We start from the raw sequence: 24,693 nt of genomic DNA, 5'->3' as shown, positions 1-24,693 counted from the left end.
ACAAGCCTTTTTTCTCAATAGACTATAATGGGGTCCGATATTCAATCGTACAGTCGAACATCGCGATCTGTTTGAATCGAATTTCGAGCTTTCAAATATTTCACTACTCGTTCATCTCTAGATACGATAGAAGGGCTGATTTTGGGTGATTTTTTGTTGTAGTGTCGACCAAATGTACAGTTTACCAAGTAACTGGGTGCCTATAGGGAATTCACTGGGACCAGTGAAGACACATTCCATATTATTCACTCACTGGGCCCTTTGTACTGTAAACTCCTGTTGAGTTATACCAATTTACTGGGATCAGTGAATGGCGCGTGCGTACTCCACTCCTACTGTGTTAAACAAATTTGGTTTCACTCTTATTATATTATACAAGTTAGGTTTCATTAGATTACACAATTGACTGGCTGATTGACACTTTTTTAAATGGTGATTTTCCAATTTTGGACACTTTAACAAGATCATGCGTAAACAAATTAATCCTTCTGTAGTAGTCCCAGTATTGTAGCTACCATAGTTTGGCTTTTTAAAAAAAAATTTGTTAAGATTCGATTCGCAAATATTAACGAATTTGACCCAAAATTTTTTGAAGCTCGTGAAATGAATTTCTATTATCAATTTACAATGGTAACCAATAAGGGTTTTGTCACCTTTGTTATATACATGCCCCATTCTAGAAACTTAGAAACTTTCCTCCATGTTGGCAGTGATGTTGAAATCAATAACATAAAAGCTACTCAGTTCAACTAACTACAACATACACAATATAGGGCAAAACACCAAATAATACCATACTGATTTACAGATGGTAGCATTCCTAAGGTTAGTCACACCATGTTAATCGATTATATAAGTCAGCACTGTTTACATTGATTTACCACTGATATGCCTCAGATGTTTATAACTGTGTTTATATGGATGCCATAAAACAAAACATATAATGAGTGGTATATTTTTTTACAGTGTATAATTTACAGTTTCATTGAAAAGCAAAGTCAACTGCGACAACACTGTATCCTGTAACAGATAACCTAACTGGCCAAACATATGGCAACTGGACACTCTGCTGCATGCAGTTGGCTAGTGTAGACTACAGGTTTGCTTCTAAATATGTTGTCTCTATGTGAACGAAAACTATTATTACAGTCACCACAGAGAGGTTATGAATTACTTTTGCTAAATTATCAAATACATACCCTTGTTTCACATTAGTTATCTCTTTAGCTGACATTTTCCCAGATTCTAGTAAACCAGAACATTATTGAGTATAAAATATTACACCTTATGAATAATAGTCTATAACACTATGGATGAGCAAAATTTTCTCAGACATTGACAAGGAAAACTCCTCATCTTATCTTTATCATTTTCTAACCAAATAATTGAAGCAGAGATCCAAAATGCAAAGACACCTCACTGGTTAGATATTGATGACCTATTAATAGCTTAGGCCACCAATCCTAAGTCCCCAAAAAAACCCTAAAGGGGTATTCTGCTCTGGTAGAATACACATTGAATCATTCGGTCTCCTGGAGACTACCAATACATTCCTTTCTTGTTATTACCATTTCAGTCTCTTTTCCCCAGTTCTTTGCCGGCTGTTTTGTGCTGAAGACACAGAACACTGCCTGTAAGCTGTTTTCTCTTTCTTCCTCTTCTCCCCTTACTCCCCCCTCCCTTCCAAGACAGCTCATCCTATATTCATAATATTTAACATCTAAATGACGCACAATCCATTGCTAAAAGTAAGTACTAGAAATGTTTTAGATCACCTCATATTGGAGCTAAATGACAGGTAACAGACAGTGACATAGATATCGTGGTCATTGCCTAATAATTATTGACATTGCATGGGCAGAGAAGGAGGGAATGATGGGATTGGGTAAGAGTGCACAAGCAGCAGCTATAAATACTAGTTTGAGTTAGGGATGTCCAGTGTATAGGACATTGAACAAGACAAACATAACATAAACCATGAGTGGCTGTCCGTTTATGAGGACGAAGCATCAGTAAGTATTTTGCCTGAAAATAATAATTTGAGGTGAGAAAAGATCTGGCGACATTGTAAATAATTCTGTAATCTTTTTTAAGTTACACTTTCAGCGAACTGTCCCTGGAAGATAAAAATGGAGACAGTGCACAAGACGGAATGAATAAAGCCAGCAGAGGAGGACTGATATATGGGGACTATTTACAAGTATGTGATACCACATTTATTGTAATTCATACAAGGGGACACCCAATATACAATCCAAAAACATTTATAGTTTAATTGATACAAATATACTTAATGCCCTAAATATTATTTTGCTTGCTTTAGCTTCACAAAGTGTTGGATGCTCAAGAACTACAGAGTGAAAAAAAGGGGAATAAGATCCACGACGAGCACTTGTTCATAGTCACTCATCAAGGTATGATAAAAAATTGTGGATACAAAAAGACTTCAGTAGTCTTTTCTTTAACACTATGGCAAATACACACAACATGTCATGAGTTCATTATAGGTACAGGTCCCATCTGTAGGACAATCAGGAGAATAGGCATCCCATGAGCCTACTGATTCACAGGAGCTACGGTAGAACGTAATAGGGAGCCATCAATTTTAATACAGAAAGCAACATTGTGATGAGGATGACAAATTCTTTTTGAATAACAATATTTTTATTTTTCGGAGTCCCCCTATGAAGCCAAATTAACTACCATGTGTACGATATTGCTATCTGTAATATAAAATATTATTATTATGTTTTTTTGTAGCATATGAGCTTTGGTTTAAGCAAATACTTTGGGAACTGGATTCTGTCAGAGAAATCTTCCAAAATGGACACGTAAGTTTTTGTTTATGTAAGACTGAATGCTCAGAACTTTGCTGATTTTATATGATTTAGCTTCCCCTGATTTCTTTGCATATATGTTCAAGCACTGTTTCCACTCTGTCAGTCAAGACCTGCCATCTCTAGCAAGTGATTTTTTTAATTTGCCACACCAAAGTGATCGGGTGGAACATTCATTTGTTAGTGATAGTGTACAAGATATTAAGAAAGGCACCAAATCTTTTCCAATTATATGAATGCTATTTTTATTGGGAAGTTCTTTGGATCAAGGCATATAATTAGATTTCCAATACATTTACAGCCAAATACCTCTGCTTTTACTGTATCCATATTTTAGAAGGTCTGGTAAGAGTTTTGGCCCTGTGGGCTTGTAGCATTTGTGTTCCATGTTTGAATTTAACCAAGGCAGAATTTTATGGGGCTCCTGTTGTAGATTTTTAAAGGTACTCTGGTTTCTTCATAGGATTATTTGATTTTATAGTATTTAGAGGTCAAATAGCTTTCTAGGAAATTGTCTCTAGTATGTGTTTGCATGGGTTAGATACAAAACAGGAACAAGTGTAAATACATTCTCTTTACAGCACTAAAGAATACTTTGAGACACACACGTAACTCCTTAAGATTTTAATAATATACAATACATGTATATTTTTTACAGGTAAGAGATGAGAGAAATATGTTAAAAGTTGTGACTCGTATTCATCGCATTTCCATGATTCTTAAATTATTGGTTGAGCAATTCTCAGTTCTAGAAACAATGACCCCTATGGATTTCTTTGATTTCAGGTAAGATCTTAAAGAGTACAGTGATCCCTCAACTTACAATGGCCTCAAGATACAATATTTTCAACATACTGTACAATGTTACTTTCTGGACCATCGTAACTTGATGAAAGTGGCCATTTTACTGGTAAAACCCCAGTATTACTGAAATGCATGCACTGGTTGGCTGTCTAGTAGTGATTCTCCAGAGTATAGTGTGATACTACATGTCCTGTGCTGCTCTTTACCTGGGCCAGTTTTCCATACAATTTAGGTCTCAACATACACTATTTTTAACACACAATGGTTGTCCTAGAACCAATTAATATCGTATGTTGAGGGACCACTGTATCTGTCATTGAAAAAAAGTGTTGACATGTCAGAGAGAAAAGTTAATAGTTTTCATCAGTAGGTTACCAGAAAAATCAGGGAGACGACAATGCTGCCTTGTGCTTCTCTCCATAGACAGCCCTTTAGACATGCATTGGAAGTCCATCTAGTTCACGTGCCGTGCGGGTACTTCTCCTGACTCATTCTCCTGATAGATTGCAGTCTAAACGCTCAGACTATGATTGTGACACATCAAAAGTTGTTTTTTTTTATTCCTGCTCATTGGCTATAAACAGGATAGGCAATAAGTGTCAGATCCCTGTGGGTTCCACATCTTTCATTAGAACTGGGGTTCCATATCTCCCCATCCACATGGAACAGTGGTCTGACATGTAGAATGACACCACATCCAAGGTCTATGGGATTAAGTAACACAGTACAGCGCTCTATTTTTGTCTGTTCAATAGACAGTACGGCATGACAGTACAGCAGTGACAGCAAGCGTGCTTGACGTGTGCTCCATTGAAACAGGGCACAGGATACCAATTCTTTTGATAGGTGGATGCCCCAGCAAAAGGACTTCTAATGACCAGACACTTATTACTTATCTTGTGACTATGTGACTTTAAGTGTTTAGTCTTGGAGAAGCCTTAAAGGGGTACTCTGGTGAATTTTTTTTTTAAACTAAATCAAATGGTGTCAGAAAATTATACAAATTTGTATATTACTTCCATTTAAAATCTCCAGTCTTCAATTCCTCATCAATTGCTGTATGTCCTGCAAGAAGTGGAGTTTGATTTTCAGTCTGACACAGTGCTCCCTGCTGCCATCTCTGTCCGTGACAGGAACTGTCCAGAGCAGGAGAAATTTTCTGTGGGGTTTGCTACTGACATATTTTAAAAAACCGTGGGTCTATGCCCCTAAACTTGCCAGATAATTTAGATTCTGCAAAAAGATTCTCTCTCATGTATTAGACAAACAGCCAAAAGGCTTGTAACACAGCAACACTGCAAGAGAAGTACTCACAGGCCCCAGCAACAAACAATGGTCATGCCTACCATACAGGGATTTCACAAGCCAGGCAGCTATTTTAGATACAAAGGGGGAGATTAATCAAACATGGTGTAAAGTGAAACTAGCTCAGTTGCCCCTAGCAACCAATCAGATTCCACTTTTTATTCCTCACAGACTCTTTGGAAAATGAAAGGTGGAATCTGATTGGTTGCTAGGGGCAACTGAGCCAGTTTCACTTTACACCATGTTTGATAAATCTGCCCCTATGGTCTACTTAGCAATTGTAAAGTAATGATTACATTTAATGTATGGCAACAATATTTTGTATATTATTTTTCTTTCCAAAGGGAATACTTGACACCTGCATCTGGCTTTCAGAGCTTGCAGTTTCGACTGCTTGAAAATAAAATTGGTGTTCCAGAAAGCCTGAGAGTTCCTTATAATAGACGCCATTACCGTGATAATTTCAAGGGAAAAGAGAATGAACTACTCCTTAGATCTGAGGAAGAACCTACACTTTTGGGCCTTGTTGAGGTAAGTTAAGATAAATGCAATTTATGGTATCTATGAAGTGTAAGGAAAGTAATGAGAATGTTATTATAGGGGCAGCTGAGGTGACGTTGTCCCGGAGGAGCGATCCACACATCCGGTACCTGCCGGGGTCTGCGCCGTAATGGCACTGATCTCGGCTCGGCACTAGATTGCTTTCGGCTGCTGCACTATACAGCATATATCTCAATGAGATATCAGTGTGCATATACTAGAAGTCCCCCAGGGAGGCTTCTAGTATATGTGTTAAAAAAAAAAAGTGTTATTATTATTATAATTATTATTATTATTATTATTATTATTATTAAAAAAAAACCCTCCCCTAATAAAAGTTCAAATCACCCCCCTTTTCCCATGTTATAAATAAAAATAAATAAATAAACATGATCTTCTCCCGATCTCACACGGTAAACGATGTAAGCGCAAAAAAATTTCAAAGTGCAAAATTGCGCATTTTTGGTCGCGTCAAATCCTGAAAACTGTAATAAGTGATCAAAAAGTCGCATATGCGCAATTAAGGTATTGATACAAAGAACACATCATGGCGCAAAAAATGACACCTGACACAGCCCCATAGACCAAAGGATAAAAGTGCTATAAGCCTGGGAATGGAGCGATTTTAAGGAACATATATTTGTTAACAATGGTTTGAATTTTTTACAAGCTATCACATAAAATAAAAGTTATACATGTTACATATCGTTGTAATTGTAACGACTTGAGGAACATATATAACAAGTCAGTTTTACCCCAGGGCGAACAGCGTAAAAACAAGAACCCTCCAAATAAAACAAAATGGTTTTTTTTTGTTTTTTTTACAATTTCACCACACTTAGAATTTTTTTTTTGTTTTTCAGTGTACTTTATGAAAAAATTAGGCCTGTCATTGCAAAGTACAATTAGTGGTGCAAAAAATTGGTGAAAAAATGCAAGTGCTATGGCCTTTTAAGCACAAGGAGAAAAAAAACGGAAGTGCAAAAATGCAAGTTGGCTCTTTCCTTAAAGGGTTAAAGTAAAAAAAGTGTAATAAAAAAGTTTTTAAAGTATTTTTTTTAAGAAAAAAAACCTTATAACCCTCCACCCATAAACGTTTAATATACCTCCTTGCCCATTATAAAAATAAAACATATTAAAAATATTAAATAAATTAACATATTATATATTGTAGTGTGTGGAATGGTCGATCTATTAAAATATAACATTATTGTTTCCGCATAGTAAACGGCGTAAACAAAAAAACCCCACCAGGATTGCTGATTTTAAAAAATTTTATATCAGAATTTTTTTTTTTTATAAAAAGCTTTAAAATTTTTCTGTTACACCAAAATGATATTAATAAAAACTTGAATTTATGGCTCAAAAAATGACACCCCAACCAGCCCTGTAGGTGGAAAAATAAAAGCGATATGGCTCTTAGAAGGCATGGAGGAACATGGCATTAATTTGATCCGGACATCTGTGCATCAATGGGCTCGGTCTTGAAGGGGTTAAACATATTAAACATTTGATATTTCTTGACTTTCTAAACAACAGAAAATGTGTTCTTGTTTAAGGCATGGCTGGAGAGAACACCTGGCTTGGAAGAGGCTGGCTTTAACTTTTGGGGAAAGCTACAGGTTAATATATTTCAAGGATTAGAGGAGGAGCTCCAAAAAGCTAAGGTAATAGTTCTGAACAGAAAATATTTGTAAATCCATGATTCCATTAATTCTGTAAATCATTGCAAGTACTTTCCTTATAAAATAGAATACTAACTGGACAATCTCATTTTGTCACATGAGTTTCCTGGGTTACAAGGGAACATTTTTGTATCATTCTTCCATCTGAGTGAAAGGGTCGTAAAAGCTTATTAAATTCTATATATAGAATCTATATATACCTAAAAGCAGTGACATAGCTACAGGGGTCGCAACGGTGGCAGTTGTGACTGGGCCCTTGAGCCACATTAAGCTACTTTCTCGCACACTCTGTGACAGAATGCAGTGTCCTGTACATTAGCTCTTCCTAATCTTAACTTCCCTGAGGCCCCGAAGTGGAGCTGACTGACAAAGGTGAAAGAATGATACAGGAAACTGATTCTGTCGTGTGGGATGTGCTGCCTGCACCTTCTTACAAAGCATCCCCTTCTCTGCATAATAGTGATGGGAACGCTTAGAATGGTGAAGCACCAGGCTGCACAATTTGTTATGGTATCTGAAATAGCAGTGAAATATTAAGGGTCTAGCAGACCCTCACTAGATACACTACAAATCACTGCATAGCTGTAGGTGCAGGACCGCTGGGTGGCACCCTTAGACATGAGCATGCACAAGGAGGAGAAGGCCTGACTCACATACCCCTATTGCTTCTCCCAGCAGCCCCTGCAGACACAGCTACACATGGTGAGATGCTGCCTCTCCTCTCCCAACAGTTTATGGGCCAACTCTTTCCTAGCAGTCTAGAGTGCCCCCTCCCCCAGCAGTTTTTACAGAGCCACCTTCTCCTCAGCAGTATAGAGACCCCCCCTCTTCCAGTAGTTTACAGAGACCCCCTCCAGTAGGAGTAAAGACCACCTATCACCCAGCAATATAGTACTCCGTCTCACAGCAGTATAAAGACCCCCCCCCCAAAAAAAAAAAAAAAAAAAAGAGTGTAGTGTCTCTTCCCCCATCAATTTACAGACCATCCTCCCCCAAGCAGCCCAGTGACACAGTATCACTTCAAAGCTACTAGATGTCCATGTTTACTCTGCTACTGAATGCATCTGATTAGTACTGGATTCATTCACATCCTTACCATTGGTCAGGCCATGCTGGGGTTTGTAGTTTCACACAAAACTAACTTTGTGTAACACTAACTTTATATTATATCTATCTACTGAACTCGATTCTGATACCATAATAACTGTTCTTAGTTCCAGTACTGTGTATATGTTTTGAGTTTAATTCTGGGGGCATTTTGAACTAGAATAATGCACTACAGTAATCGTCAATTACTTAGGTCACATGAAAGACTTTAGCTAAAATTATGGACAGGATGCTGGAAAGTGGTGGGGCCTAAGTTAAATGTTCGCATGAGGCCCATGAGCATTTTGCTGCAGAATGTTCCTGCTAATAGGAGCTTTGTTACAGAGTCTAGACATCAATAAAAGATAAATGTTATCAACATATTTAATTATCAGGCCAAACCAGATTCAGAAGACAAAGAGGAACAGCTGGCAGAACTTCAGAAACAAAAAGAAGTCTTTACAGCTTTGTTTGATGAGAAGCGACATGAACATCTTCTCAGTAAAGGTAAAAGTACTATCTGACCATGCACTTAATCCATGTTCATCAAGTCTCCCACAAAATGTTCTCCCACAAAATGTTCAATAAACACAAGTGTGACACAACCTATGTATGTATTCTTTATTACACAATGAAGAACACTACAGGCAGACAAGGACACTTTCACAGAGTGTATTTGAATCATCATTTTGCATTAGCATCTGTAAGCCAAAACAAGAGGTGGGCCTGAAACACATTAACCCCTCAACTACCTATAATGGTAATTTTTTTTATCATTGGGGCCTTTTAGGCCATTAAGGTCGGTAATAACCAGCATTGAGCATGCTATTTAGAGGCCCCTGTTAAACTTGACTGACAGTGGTGGTGTAGTGGTCCGTTCTGTCTACCGGTGACAAGATCGCAGGGAGCCAATCTCTTGTTAAAGCAGTATTATATATAGGTACTGCATTGACTCTATGAGCAATTAAGTTATTGCTTATAAAAGTCGCCTAGGGCGACTCCAAAAGCGGTGGTATTTTCCGATCGACTAAAGAATGATGCTATCAAAAGCAAATGTGAATGGAGTAAACATACCAAATATCAGAAAAGTAAATTTTAGTTCATTATATCCCATAAAAAATGGATTAAAAAGTGATCAAAAGGTCTGATCTATGCAGGCATGGTACTAACAATAACTACAGATTATGGTGTGAGAAAATACAGGAGTCAGAAAACAGCAATTAATTTTCTTTTCTTTTTTTGTTTTTTACATAGTGGAAAGTATAGAAATTGTAATTGTAGCAACCTTAGGAATACAGATAACATGTAAATTGTACCACATGAAATGTGGGCTCTGTAGATGAAAAATAAGGGTTATGGCTCTTAGAAGCAAAAGAGAAAAAAATGCAACAACAAAAAATAATAATAATAGTGGTTAAATTTTCAATATATAATTATGTTTTGGTCAAATGTTTTGCAGGAGATAGAAGACTGTCATATAAAGCATTAAAAGGGGCATTGATGATATATTTCTACAGGTATACCAAAAAAAAGTCAATGTCCAGTATATTATAGTATATCATTTGGTATGAGAGTCCAATGCTAATATTCCATGTTTTTAAAGGGAGGAGCCACGTTTCCAGGTTCCATTTCAACTCCTGACATCTCTAATGGATATTGATATTTTGATGACAAAATGGAGATGTAAGTATTTAATAATTGATACTTACCTAAAACTAGGCTGATTGGTTTTTGAGTCGTCTACAATGATTGTCGTTGTCACAGTGTCATTAAATGGCATATATAAGTAGTTATTTTCAGTGGAACTATGCTCTGGCTAAGAGAGGAGGGGTCACTAGTGGCCTAGATTCCCCCTATACATAGGCCCTAATACGTTATGAAACAAAATATAAGACAGCGCTCTGTAGCGTAACTCAGACAGGGCTGAAGTGGTGAAAGTAAGCACATAGAACTCTCACCTGAGTAGGTTGTGCTGGTGTAAGGCACAACTCTTACTGATAGCATGTGAATGAACCGCAGCCACTCCCGACTAATCCCCACAGGGATTAAAGACAGTCAGTATCCTCCTCCACTCCAAGGCGGGTAAAAAAGGTGCAAGTCCAAGGGGTAATAGTGATATAAAATATCATAAAATTTATAAAAAGAATTATGCCAGCGAGACAACGCGTTTCGAGACCAGTCCGGTCTCTTTATCAAGTGTCTAAGGAATACGTTATGGGACTAATCAGTTGGGAAAACCCTTGTATTCTTGAATTTCCAACTTATATTGCTGGGGGGGGGGGGGGAGATTAATTAAAAATTGTCATTGGAAAATGACAGCAACAACCTGAAATCCATGTAAGGGGTATTTGATGGTTTTGATGGGGTACAGAATTTGATTATGACATGTTTCCACAGATAACCATGTTTGCATGGTGCACAGAATGATTGGCAGTAAAGCAGGGACTGGTGGTTCATCTGGCTATCATTACTTGCGCTCAACAGTGAGGTAAGATAAATGGTTGCAGAATGTAAAAATGTAAGAGATGGAAAGGATGTCTATGTATTTATCAGCACCGATGATGCCTAATTTATATGTACATTATAACAACTGTACTTTAAAGTAGATCTAGCAGAACGTTAGACGGATCTGAGCTCCTGATAGTAAGAGAGTGACATGTCAGAGACTTTGCCTAGAGAACAACTTAGTAATGGACTGGGCCATATTAACGTAAATAATAGGATTTCTATTTCTCAGCAAACAGAGATTTCAGAAAAATATATTGGAAGGTTGCTTACATTTCCCTTACACAATGATTAAGCTTTATATAGACATGACAAGTCTATTGTCTAAGGACAAATTAATCATCCGTGGTGTTACATGGAGATTTTCCATTAAGATATCTGTAAAAAAAAAAAAAAAGTGAATTGTGCGAACATATGCACTACTTATCTCTTCCTTTTCCTGTGTCAATTTCAGAAAGTAGCTGCAGGGTGTTAAACGTTTCTATGTCCCAGCTACAAAATGTACACATCAAATGCTGCAAAACAATGAAATACACTCATTACATGCTGCAGAACTTATTGCACAGAATGAGAGAGTGAGACTTACCCTTCAAAAATAGGTTCTGTAGGAGTAAAAATATAGCCATACTGTATATAATATTATATTCTGAAAGCCACCATGAAAACCAGTGACATCTAGACATGTAGTCCACCTCTGTCCTTGTCCTGAAAACTCTTGGTGTCACCACTGTATGCGCTACTGAATCATTATCCCACAATCCTCTAAACAATATTTAAAGCGTAACTGTCATGTTTTTTTTTTATTGCAGAAATCAGTAGTATAAGCGATTTTAAGAAACTCTGTAATAGGTTTCATCAGCCAAAAAAGCCTCCTTCTGTACTCAAGAAGCAATCTCCCAACCGCCCCCCTGACTTCTTATCTGTGCATTATCAGGCAAACTCATCTTCATTACAGAGAAGCCAGTGAAGACGGGTTCTGCTCTCTCCATTGTAAGCCTATGAAGGGGGGAGGGGCTGAGGGAGATGAGGGAGCAGGAAGAGGTGACATGAAGGTCAGTTGTTTGTAGACTCTCTGGGCACCTAAACCGCAGGATTCTGGGGTCAGAAAGGTCAGTTCTTATCTATGAACTTACTGAGAGAAGATTGCAGGGTGTTGTGCTGTGCAGAAATCCTCTGTACTCAGTCACTCCTAACAGCCCCTCCCCTCTCCATAGCCACATAATGGACACAGAAATCCTGCTGCTTTTGATGTGAGGGGGGAGGCTGGGAGATTGCTTTTTCAGTACAGAAGGAAACTCTTTTAGTTCATTTTATACAGAGTTTCTTAAAATCACTTGTACTGTTGATATTTAATGTTTTCAGAAAAATGGCCCTGAAATGACAGTTACGCTTTAAGCTTGCTTCCTATTCTGACAGACACTATATTAATTAGTGGAAATTATAGAACATAACCATAAAAAACTGTCTTTCTTTTCCAGTGACAGATACAAAGTTTTTGTTGATCTCTTCAACCTCTCAACATTTTTGGTGCCAAGACACTGGGTACCTCGACTAAACCCAAGTGTTCACAAATTCCTGTACACTGCAGAGTGTTGTGACAGCTCATATTTCAGCAGTGATGACTCCGATTAAGGCTTCGGGATTAGCAGTTCTGACTCTTTTTTTGCCATTGCTTTCTATTTTGCATAAGAGAAAACAAAAGTTGTGATTCATTTCTTGCACCATTGTCTATTGTCAATCGCTGTCCAGTGTAATGCATTCATCAGCTTAAACATCTCTTCAAAATTGCTCTTGTCAAGCAAGTCAGTAACTATTCCTTTTTTTCAATTCTAACATACTGGGGGTTTTGAACCTTTTTAAAAAAAACTGACTTAGTGAGTACCTATTGTTTTGGATGCCTTTTAGAACTAGCTATGATGTGTATATATGACCAAGTAAACAACTATTAAAGTGTACCTGTTGTTATGATTTTCAAAATTAAATAAACAGTAGATGTGATATCAAGCAAGTTGGCAATATACATTTATTATTTTTTTATCATGGAAAATCATGGAAAACACTACATTTTTTTTTTCAAAGAGTCTAAACACAGAAAGTCCTGTGTTTCCCAGTTCATCTGCATGCTCGCAGAGAAGACCGTCATATAGTTGATTCTATGTCTGCGCACTCAAAGTAGGGGGTGCAGGTTAAGGCGGTTATCATTAATACAGGAATATCAACTGCACACCAATTGCTATCAGTTTTTATGTTTTTATTTTATGCACTTAAAAGATTTTTTACAGTTTCCAACACAGTTAGAGAGGATTTAACATAAGTTTTGGTGTACCATATCACTGGACGTTTCGGTCATTTGCGACCTTTGTCAACATGATATACTGTGCTCAAAGGTTATAGGAGAAACTGTGTGTTGGAACTGCATAGGATTAAGTGATGGTGGCCGGAGGGTGGAGATGGCGGCCAGAGAGAAGGCAGTCATGTGATTGACAGACACATTGAGCCGTAACACTTAGTATTGGCCAGGACTTCATGTGTTTAGTCTCTTTTTTTCAACCAGCACTAAACTAAAAAAGCTGCCTTCAGGAGACTGGACCTGAAAACAAGTAAGTATTGTTTTACAGCATGATAACAACACAAAAAAATTAAAAATGAATGTAAATTGCAAACTTTCTTTATTTCACATCTACTGTTGATTTAGAAAGTTATAACAGCAGTAACACTTTTAATATTATGTACCTACTAATATAGTCTGCACTGTATTCTGCATTTTTCATCAGACTCTAAGCACGCTCCATTCTTATTTTTAATTGTTTCTGAGCTTGTGGAGAGGCCATTTGCTATGATTTCTCCCATATACAGCACCTCCTATTCCACTAATACACAGGAGGAATAGCAGCAGCATGGATGACATCATGCAGCAGTAAGGAGTCGTGTAGAATGCAACATTGGGGAGAAACATTCTAGAAGCAGCAACAACATCTACAGTAAATGTTTGTGCTTCTTTTTCCTCTGTAGATGCTCATTCTCTTCTCGCTATAGACTTCAGATTACAGCAGCTGTAACCTGATCTCTCAGTAAAGCTAAAAATCCATTTGAATACTGGTTGAAGAAGTTGGATGCAGCCCTAGGGAGTTTGAGAAAACATAGATACAGCATATGATTATGCTCCCACTAAGGGATATTAGTGTGAATTTATATCCGTCTATTGATAATGATGGCTGCAAATAATAATTTATGATCATTATTTGCGTCCGTCATTATCAATAGACAGGCGTCATAACCATAGGCTGTATCCCTGTTTTCCCGGCCTCCCTAGAGCTGCATCCAACTTCTTTAGCCAAGGGTATTCAAATGTTGAACAGTTGGACTTGAGTGGCACGCATCAATTTTTGTGATCAGTGCAGGAGACAGGGAAAGAGAGAGGAGTCTCATAAGTGGATAAAGACATTTTCATTTATAAAATATAATACAAGGTTTTATTATTGCAGCTTGGTGAAATGACAGTGACTAACTTGTTATGATGTATACCATATACTGTATCATATTGTTTTTGTTATCAACTTAAAATATACAAATATACAAACAGTACTACAAAATATAAGCCAAAAGAGAACACTGTATATCGCTCAGACTAGTAAACCTTTACATTTCCCTCTATTGTATGGTCTTCCACAAGGCTTGCATTAATTTAAATACATGTACAAACGTTATTGTATACAATATTGTTTATTTTGTAGATAAGGTAAATTTTGTAGTAAACATGGTATAATGCTTATATGAAACCAATATAATTCAATGTAAATATAAAATGTTCCAAATATACAATTTATTACAATATGTCATTTACAATAAAAACATTCTATACTGTCTATAAACTGTGTGAAATGTTACTTTACATGATCTGATCTGCAAAACTTTTAATGCAAATATTTCTTGGACTATTCAGATTAAAGTGTTATTGTCAATTACAGGGTACTCCAGCCAAATGTACAAATACAGGGCAGGCAGTGGCTGGTGGGAACATAATAAAGAAGCCATACTCGTCCACCTGTCCCTGCAGTGTCTTTTGCTGGTAGCTCCTAGTACTTTGACGTCATGACCCGGCTTAGCAATGCTCAGTGACTGGCACCCCTGCAGTGACTGACTGGCCTGATGGGTAGTTCCTGGGAGCTTGTGATGTCACAGGAATCTGGGAGAAATAGAAGATTGGTGGGGGGCCATGAGCTGGTGGCGCTGTAGCTGCGGGGCAAAGGGACAGGAAAGTATCACTTTTCCCGCCGAATAATAATGCTTTGAGCTGGCGTAGGTTTCCTTGGTGCACACACTGGTGCGCATGGGATTTATTTAGAAGCAGTGCGTCTCTACATAAATCAGTGAAGTGTTGGCGATGCAGGGACATTTTTAAGCCCGGCGCAGAAAACGCCTGACTTAATAAAGGTCCCCCTCAGTGTTGAGACTGTTAGTTATAGCACACAGCAGCACACCTCACAGCCTGATCGAACTTATTGAAGAAGATAGGCTCTATTACAAGTCTCAGAACGCCATTTATGATGACTGGTGAGACCCCTGTAGAAAAAAACCTTATGAAGCCATGAAGCTCTTGCTGTCTGATAAATTTAGTGCATCTTTATATTATCTAGCCTATCTAGTTCATTCGGCCATCAGTTATTGAAGGTGTATGGGGACCTTTACTTCAGTACAAAGCCAGCATATCACCAAGATATAAATTTATACAAACACAAAATTATATACAGATATAAAAAAACTGTTCACATTTATGACACATTTAGTCAAAATCCCTTTTTTATATTGAAGCTTACACACGACTTTGGAACACATGAAACACAAGATAGCTTCTGTAAGCTAACCATTATTTCAGCGGGGATATGTATTTTTTAAATTAAACTTTTAACAATTTTCCACTGTATATATGTCAGCGGTCATGAAAGAGTGTATGAAATGTAGTTCACTCCATACACTGTCTATTCTGCAGCAGACACCTATCACTAATGACCAACATCAGCATTGTTGGAACCTTCCCCACACTATTGCAGGGTGCTGATCAGTTAATACAGCAGGTAGAGGGCTTTAGTAGGCGTCATTGGTGTTCATATTGGCTCTGTATTTGAAAAAAAACTCCTTATCCCATTTTTTCAAATCAGAACATAAACAAAAAATTAAACACACTTAGTTTCACTGCCTGAGTAATTGTCAAATCTACTTAAACATAAAAATATTATTCATGCACAGTAAACGGCGTAAATGGGAAAAAATGTCAAAAATGCTGACTTTGGTCACTTCATATATATCAGAAAAAAAAACATTTGTAATAACCGATCAAAAAGTCCTATTTTATGGTGCCAGTAAAAAACTACAGATCACGATACAAAAATTGGACCCTCATACAGCATCACAGATAGAAAAATAATAGTTTTAGGGGTCAGAAAAGAACAATTTTTTGAGGGGGGGGGGGGAAACATGGCCACTTTCTTTCAAAAAAAGCACGACTCGTCTCCAGTTCAAGTGTGGTTTGTAATTAAGCTCCATTCACTTAAATGGAACTGATTTGCAAAACGCCGTGTTTTTCTAATGCTGGACAGCAGGAAGAAGTTTTCCAGGACTGGATTTGACTTAAAGATTTGAATCTGTATTGTATGGAGGAAAGAAGGGAAAGGGGGGACATGACTGAAACATTTAACTATGTTAAAGGACTAAATAAGGTTCAGGAGGGAAGTGTTTTTAGTAAAAAACTGAGCTCAAGAACAAGAGGACATGGAGGAAGGTAAGAAACCTCTGGCGGTCCGACACAGCGATCGGGACCCCCTCAGTCACACTGTGGGGGTCCCGATCGGTAAGTGACAGAAGCCTGTCATTAACGGTGAGGGCCCGGCTGCTGATTGCAGCTGGCCCCCACCAGCTATGTAGTGCGCTTCGCTCCGCGCTTCATATATATACACCCAGTACCTGTATGCCCAGGGTCGTCTGGTGACAGGCAGCGAGGGTGTACAGGTACATCCAGGGTCGTCTAGGGGTTAAACATATTACTTTGAAGCTGCTGAAAAGCCACACTTTCCCTCTCGCCCTATGACGGCACCCATGGAGAGGTCCACCTCCCGCTCCTCTGGACAGGAAACAGTTCACTGGATCCATAAAAGAAGAGACCGCCCCTTCATCGCCAGTTCTGTTTCCTGTCCTTTGGAGCAGGAGGCAGGAGGTGGTTCTCCCACCTCTCCAAAGGATTCGTTATAGGAAGAGGGAATGGGGCAACCGGCTTTACTCACCTACTCCCGGCATCCCAGTGGCGTAAGGCTTCTCCTGGAGCAGCTGCTAAGCCTGGCTTCCTCCTCCAGCACCTGTCGGATGATGTCCTCCAGATCTTCCCTGGCTCCCCGGATTGCTGGCGGCATCCTCCCGCAGGCGCGTGGTCCACGTGCAGGTACTTCCGGGTTGGACGCACGCGTCGGCGTGCACGTGTTGACATCACGTGTGTCTGACGTCGGAGGACGCGTCGGCGTTTCCGGGGAGGGGTTCCGGCGGGGCCGTGCCTTTCCGGGCCACAGGCTTTGTCCTGTTAGGTGAGAGCTCCTAGAAGCTTCCGGTCTCGGAGGGGGTGTGCTGTGTGCGCGGCGGAGGGGGAGGAGCCAGACATTCCTTGGCGCCGGATTCAAAAGAGCCCAGCAGTTCACCGAGGATGGCGTCCACGCTGAGCAGGTATTTCAGCAGGCTTCTGGCTGTACACTCTGCATTTTTCAGCACGTTCTCCGGCTGCCAATCTCTGCATACAGCACGCTTTGGCTGCAGACTCTGCAGATAGATCTATTTCCATTATGGAAGAGCGCGCAGATAATCCTGGGACCCCTTCTGAGACTCAACCGGTATGACAGGGGCTATCTTGGTACCTTCATATATTTATTATGGGTATATAGGTGTGTACACAAAGTATGTATGTTTTTTCTTGTAGACACCAAAGACATCCCGTACTAAGACCAGAGAGTGCCCTGTGTGTGACAGAAAGCTGAGTAGTCACAATAAGACATTATGCAGCTCCTGTCGTAATAGATTCCTGGAGGAAGAAACACCGTCCTTCATGAAGGACATAAAGGAACTTATTAGAGGGGAAATTAAATCATCCCTTCCCTCACAGGCCCTAGTCCCCGTAGAAACGGGAGAATCCTCCAGGTCTGAGCCTATGCCTGGTCCCAGTACGGAGGCAGATGAGGAGGATCCTGTGTCCGAGACAGAGGACTTTGGTGAGGTTGTTGAAATAATGAATCTCACCAGTCGGAACCTTCAGCTTCCAGCATAGAGGAGGTTGATCCATTAGTCAGTGCAGTTAGACGCACTATGGAGCTAGAGGACAGTCCTGTGTCCAGGACCGTACAGGATAGAATGTTCCAGGGCCTTATCCCAAAGAAAAAAAGAGTATTTCCTATTCACCATACTATTAATGACTTGATTAAAAGAGAGTGGAACAACCCAGACAGAAAGTTCTTCGTGCCTAGGGCAATGAAGCGTAGATATCCCTTTAATGAGGAGGAGACAGCTGTTTGGGATAGAGCCCCTAAAGTTGATGCACCTTTAGCGAAGATTTCTAAGAAGGGGGTCTTACCTTTTGATGACTCTGCTACTCTAAAGGACCCTATGGACAAAAGAGCAGAGGTCTACCTTAAAAAAGGTTGGGAAGCAGCCGCTGCCTCTTTTAAGCCTCTTGTTGCGGCCACATCTGTAGCCAGGTCTATGGATATCTGGATCGATGAACTGACCACAAAGATTAAAGACGATGCCCCTAAAGAAGAGTTATTAGCTTCTATCTCCAACATTAGTCAGGGAGTTAAGTTCCTATCGGAAGCCTCAGCAGATACCCTGAAACTAAACGCCAAATTTGCTGCCCTATCCAACTCTGCAAGGCGTACAGTTTGGCTCAGGGACTGGAAAGGGGACATTACCTCTAAGGCAAAGCTATGTGCCGTACCCTGTGAGGGTGAATTTCTCTTTGGTTCCACCCTTGATGCAGTCCTTGAAAAAGCTTCCGATAGGAAGAAAGGGTTTCCTGTTGTACCCCAGTCTCCCAAAAGTAATTATAGGGGCAGAGGTAGGGGTGGTCATCGGGGAGGCTCTTCAGGTAGAAGGGAATGGAGGACCTCTAGAAAGAGTAAAGGTCTTTTGTTCAACACTGCTGATTCTGCCAAAAAACCCAATCCCCAATGACGCCAGGCCCCGGTGGGTGGTCGCCTTTCTCTATATAGTCAGGAGTGGGATGTGATATCGGCCAGCAAGAATATTTTGAATACAATAAAATATGGTTTGAAAATTTCTTGTGTGTCCCCTCCAGGCAATAGATTTGTCACCACTCAATTCCGGGATCCAGAGCGTCAACAGGCCATGGAACTTGAGGTGCAATCTCTCTTGGATAAACAGGTATTGGTCGCTGTACTGGTGGAGGAGAGGGGAGCAGGCTTTTACTCCACTCTTTTCCTGGTCAGGAAGCCAAATGGTACGTTTCGTACCATAATTAATTTAAAACTTCTCAACAAATTCCTTACCTATGAAAAATTCTGAATGGAATCTATATCTTCAGCCATTCTGAATCTTTCTAGAGATTGCTCCATGGTGACCCTTGACCTCAGGGATGCGTACTATCACATCCCAGTTCACCTAGAACACCAGAGATTCCTCAGGGTTGCAGTTTGGTTCAAGGGCGCCTTCCTACACTTACAGTTCAGGGCCATGCCTTTCGGTATTTCACAGGCCCCCAGAATATTCACAAAGGTTATGGCAGAGGTGATGGCACATGTAAGGGAACAGGATATCATCATTGTTCCATACTTAGATGATTTTCTCCTGGTGGCTGATTCTCCTGATATCTTAAAATCTCAAGTCGCACAAGTGGAAATCATCTTTAAAAAATTTGGATGGGAAATAAATGAAGATAAATCAGTCAAGACGCCTTCTCACACCTGCCAATTCCTAGGGATTCTCCTAGATTCTCGGGTTCAGAAATGTTTCCTACTGTCTAGTAAAGTGACCCAGTTACTGACTAAAATAGAGCACCTCATGTACAGTCAGAGCACTACACTGAGAGAGGCCATGTCGGTTCTAGGTCTGATGACCTCCTGCATTCCCACAGTCCCCTGGGCCCAGTATCATTCCTGAACACTGCAGACACAGATCCTCTCTCAGTGGGATAGATCTACAGACTCCTTAGACTCTCTATGTGTTCTCTCTCCACAGACAGTACGTTCCCTAAGTTGGTGGACCCAGAGAGAAAATCTGGAAAAGGGGGTTCCCTGGGAACGCTCAGACGAAGTCATCCTGACTACCGATGCCAGCCCTCGGGGCTGGGGAGCCCAAACAACAGACATCATACTCCAGGGGTTATGGAAGCCAGAGGAAGCTGCCTTGTCTCAGAACGTCAGAGAGCTAAGAGCAGTCTTCATGTCCCTATCCCAGGCCCTGCCCCTCATAAGAGACAGACACGTAAAGATCCAGTCAGACAACTCATCAGTAGTAGCGTACATAAATCACCAAGGGGGCACAAGATCCAGAGAGCTAATGAGAGTCGCTCACTTCATCTTCAGACTGGTAGAACCTCATCTCTCCTCCCTCACAGCACTACATCTAAAGGGTTCAGAAAATATAAAAGCAGACTACCTGAGCAGACACCAGCTAAACCAGGGGGAGTGGAGCTTGTCAGTCGAGGTGTTTCAACAGATCTGTGCCAGGTGTGGTCATCCAGTAATAGATCTCTTCGCTTCCAAAGCGAACAAGAAGATAGAGAGGTTCTTCTCCCTGAGCCCATCAGACAACCCAATAGGGATAGATGCGCTAGCTCATCCTTGGACTCAGGGACTCCTGTATGCCTTTCCTCCGTTCAGGATGATCCACAGAGTTCTCAGGAAGGTCAGGCAGGACAAAGCTCTGGTCATCATGATAGTGCCATTCTGGCCCAGGAGGGTGTGGTTCTCTTGGTTGAGGGTCATGTCCGTTACAGATCCCTAGGTACTGCCAGAGACTCCGGATCTTCTCAGTCAGGGTCCGATTTACCATCCGGAAGTCAAGAATCTCCACCTGACTGCATGGCTATTGAGAGGCAGATCCTCATAGATAGGGGGCTTTCAGAACAGGTCATTACCCCCCTCCTGGCCAGTAAAAAGAGAGTCACATCAGAAATATATCTTAGAACTTGGAGAGCATTTTGTAGGTTTGTTAATAAACCCATTAATGTATTAGTTCCACCAGATATCCCAGTAGTACTAGATTTCCTACAGGAAGATCTAAATAAGAAGTTAAGGCCTAGTACTATTAGGGTCCAGATTTCAGCTCTCAGTTCCCTCTTTGACTTTAAGCTGGTGGAACATCCCTGGGTTAGGAGGTTCATGAGGGCGACAGATAGAATCTTCCCTTCTATCGAGCCTAAACTCCCACCGTGGGATTTAAATCTAGTTCTCTCCCAGCTAACAGAACCTCCATTTGAACCCTTAGCAGATCTCTCCATCAAGACTCTCTCTCAAAAGTTAGCCTTCCTTCTAGCTATTACCTCTGCCAGGAGAGTAGGAGAAATATCAGCCTTCTCCATTCAGCAACCCTATATGTCCATTAGAGAGGATAGGGTGATACTATCTCCAGACCCAGCCTTCCTTCCCAAGGTGGTTTCTGATTTCGAAGTGGTACTCCCCTCATTCTGTCCCAACCCCTCTAATGAGGGGGAGTCTCGTTTTCACTGTCTAGATGTCAGGAGATGTCTTATCCATTATCTACAGAATACAGAACAGTGGAGGCTTTCCAATAATATTTTAATACTCTTTCAGGGAAAGAATAGAGGGAAGGCTGCATCTGCCCAGGTGATAGCTAAGTGGATTAAGAACACCATCTCTTCTGCCTATCTAGCCGCAGGTATCGAAGTTCCATCAGGGTTTGGGCTCACTCTACCTGTTCAGTAGCCACATCCTGGGCGGAGAGAGCCTCAGTATCTATTGAGCAAATATGCAGGGCTGCTACGTGGAGCTCCCCCATACCTTTTTTAAGCACTATAGGCTCCAGTTATCCTCTCAAGAAGACTTAATCTTTGGGAGAAGGGTATTGCAGGCAGTGGTCCCACCCTAGGCGTAATTCCTATTCTAGTCTCCATGGGTGCCATCATAGGGCGAGAGCGAAAACATGAATTACTAACCGGTAATTGCTTTTCCACTAAGCCCATGACGGCACCCGCCTAATACCCTCCCTAATATTGTATATATTGGCCTTACACTGTTAGTGAGACTTTGTATTGATATAGTCATATAAGAAGTATTATATGATATTAAATTAGTAATAGTTTTTTTTTTTTGGAAACAAAAAAAAAAAAAAAGTGTGTTTTGATAAACTAGGAAAATATACTTATTTTCCAAAAAAGATTTAGATATGCTCCTGAGATTCCTTGATGACGAACTGGCGATGAAGGGGCGGTCTCTTCTTTTATGGATCCAGTGAACTGTTTCCTGTCCAGAGGAGCGGGAGGTGGACCTCTCCATGGGTGCCGTCATGGGCTTCGAGGAAAAGCAATTACCGGTTAGTAATTCATGTTTTCTGGTCCACATGATCTTGGCTTCTCTGTTCTCCCCTGCCTTTTGAGACCAAAGTCACATGAACTCTGTCTCTCCTGTTGCCAGGCAAGCTGTAACACCTAATCTCTAACCCTGCCCAAATGAAACTGTTTCATCTCTCTTTCTTTTCAATCTATCCATGTAGATGGATATCTGATTCAGGGTAAGCTTGACTGTCACTGTCAATGGTTAATTAATTACCTCTGTTTGGCAGTTAGAGAATGCCAGAATTTCCAGTTGTCCAGCAGTGAGGGACTTGACAATAATCAGGAAGGGATTCCAGTCAGTGTGATGCGAGGTAAAAGGAAGCACAGCTGTGTCAGAGGTAGAAACAGTGACAGAGAAAGCCAGATTTATGTGAAAATAGCAATCAGAAATCACAGCACAGGAGCTGGATTTGCCACAAGGGAAGAGAATTCAGCCCAGTGGGAATCATATCCATTACAGAATAGGAATGAATAAACTCAGGTACATGTAAGCAGGGGCGTATTAACAGCTGCTGCTGTCCTAGGCACTAAACTTGAAGACGCCCCACCACAGGATTGGTAGGTAATAGCTCCAGGCGTCACATTTAACACTGCCACACCAGACATGAACAACACCGCCATACTGTGAATGGATAACACCTCCAAACCAGTTTCCCTCACTCTACTCTGTAATCACGCCTGTGCCCACTCCCCCATATCACCCCCTCCCAAAGACACCAGATTTACTGGCAAGTCTGAACTGGAGGTGGTAGACTACAAAAAAAAGAAACTAAAAAAGTTGTTTTGTTCCCCCTGCAAGGTGCTGCCCTAGGCACTGGACCACGGGTGCCTAGTGGTAAATACGGCATGTCTGTAAGCTGGGAGGCAGACAGACTGTGTTTGTGCAATAAATTCATCACTGTCCATACTAATGTTTCTTTCCGTTGGAGTTTATTGTATATACTGTACATATACTGTATATATCTGAATAAATCTTATTAAACTGCCCTACAGTGGAACCTGCTTAACTTCATGAGGTGTGCTATAGAATCTAAAAAAAACTCACAAAACCCCACACTGCCCTACCATAAGAGTTACAGGAACAAACTAAGACAGCGCTCCATGGTGTAGAAATATCATATAGAGGAATACAAACAGAAATAAAGGTGGACACCCACACCTGGTGGAGTTGTGCAGATCCGAGGCCCAACTCTCAAAACAGCATGTGTGGGTCTATGGGACCGCAGCCCTCCTGTGAAACTCCTATGGGGGAGAAACAGGAACCACACCTCCAATCCATTTGATCCAAAACACAGGTGAGAAGGCACAGCTCATCCACTCAGGGCTGGCCTTAGGGTAGACGGCGCCCTGTGCAAAACTTTTTTCGGCGCCCCCCCCCCCCAGCCACCAAAACCTACCGCCAAACCCCACTCTCAGCTGCAGTGCTGCATGACCACAACCCCATCATACCCTATCAGGGTACAAAAACCCAGTAATAGTAGCGAATCCTGGCACGACTTATCCTCGCCGGTCATCCAGCCAAGTGTACAGATGCTGGGGCACAGGAAGCTCATGCAGGTAAATGGTGGTATTACAGTGACACACAGCGGTGCTCAGTCCATGAGCGGTACTTACAAGAATACGATGTAGAAAATAATAGGGAGACGGCACTCAGTGGATTCAGCTGGATGCTGTTTATTTGCACGGCTACCTTGTATGCCATTGCATTTGTATTCGGTGATTTTTGCAACTAAACAGCATCCAGCTGAATCCAGTGAGTGCCGTCTCGCTATTATTTTCTACAACATACCCTATCAGGGGATGATGTGGGTTGTGTTCATGTAACACTGCAGCTTTTAGGGGATCATGGGGGTTGTAGTCATATAACACTGCAGCTATGAGGGTATGATGGGGTTGTGGTCATGTAACACTGCAGCTATGAGGGGGGTTGTAGTCATGTAACACACACCAGCTACCAGGGTATAATGGGGGTTGTAGTCATGTTACACATACCAGCTACCAGAGTATGATGGGGGTTTTAGTCATGTAACACACACCAGCTAAAATGGTATGATGGGGGTTGTAATCATGTAACACACACCAGCTACCAGGGTATGATGGGGGTTGTAATCATGTAACACACACCAGCTACCAGGGTATGATGGGGGTAATCATGTAACACACACCAGCTACCAGGGTATAATGGGGGTTGTAGTCATGTAACACACACCAGCTACCAGGGTATAATGGGGATTGCAGTCATGTAACACACACCAGCTACCAGGGCATTATGGGGGTTGTAGTCATGTAACACACACCAGCTACCAGGGTATAATGGGGGTTGTAGTCATGTAACACACACCAGCTACCAGGGTATGATGGGGGT

General features: G+C 40.9%; 1 protein-coding gene across 1 annotated transcript; it reads left to right on the top strand.

The window, feature by feature from the left end:
* The first annotated feature begins 1,905 nt into the window (after positions 1–1,905).
* Positions 1,906–14,634, top strand: TDO2 (tryptophan 2,3-dioxygenase). The gene is made up of 12 exons (XM_069977861.1): positions 1,906–2,012; positions 2,095–2,200; positions 2,324–2,414; positions 2,761–2,831; positions 3,496–3,623; positions 5,291–5,477; positions 7,046–7,153; positions 8,653–8,764; positions 9,717–9,774; positions 9,861–9,940; positions 10,655–10,745; positions 12,241–14,634. The coding sequence occupies exons 1-12, from the start codon at positions 1,978–1,980 to the stop codon at positions 12,392–12,394; spliced, it is 1,221 nt and encodes a 406-aa protein (XP_069833962.1). The 5' UTR covers positions 1,906–1,977; the 3' UTR covers positions 12,395–14,634.
* Positions 14,635–24,693: the final 10,059 nt, after the last annotated feature.

Source organism: Dendropsophus ebraccatus, chromosome 7 (assembly GCF_027789765.1).
Source record: "Dendropsophus ebraccatus isolate aDenEbr1 chromosome 7, aDenEbr1.pat, whole genome shotgun sequence".
In the NCBI taxonomy this organism is placed as follows: Eukaryota; Metazoa; Chordata; class Amphibia; order Anura; family Hylidae; genus Dendropsophus; species Dendropsophus ebraccatus.
Note: the sequence above shows the minus strand (reverse complement) of the source record. Positions and strands in the feature narration are given on the sequence as shown.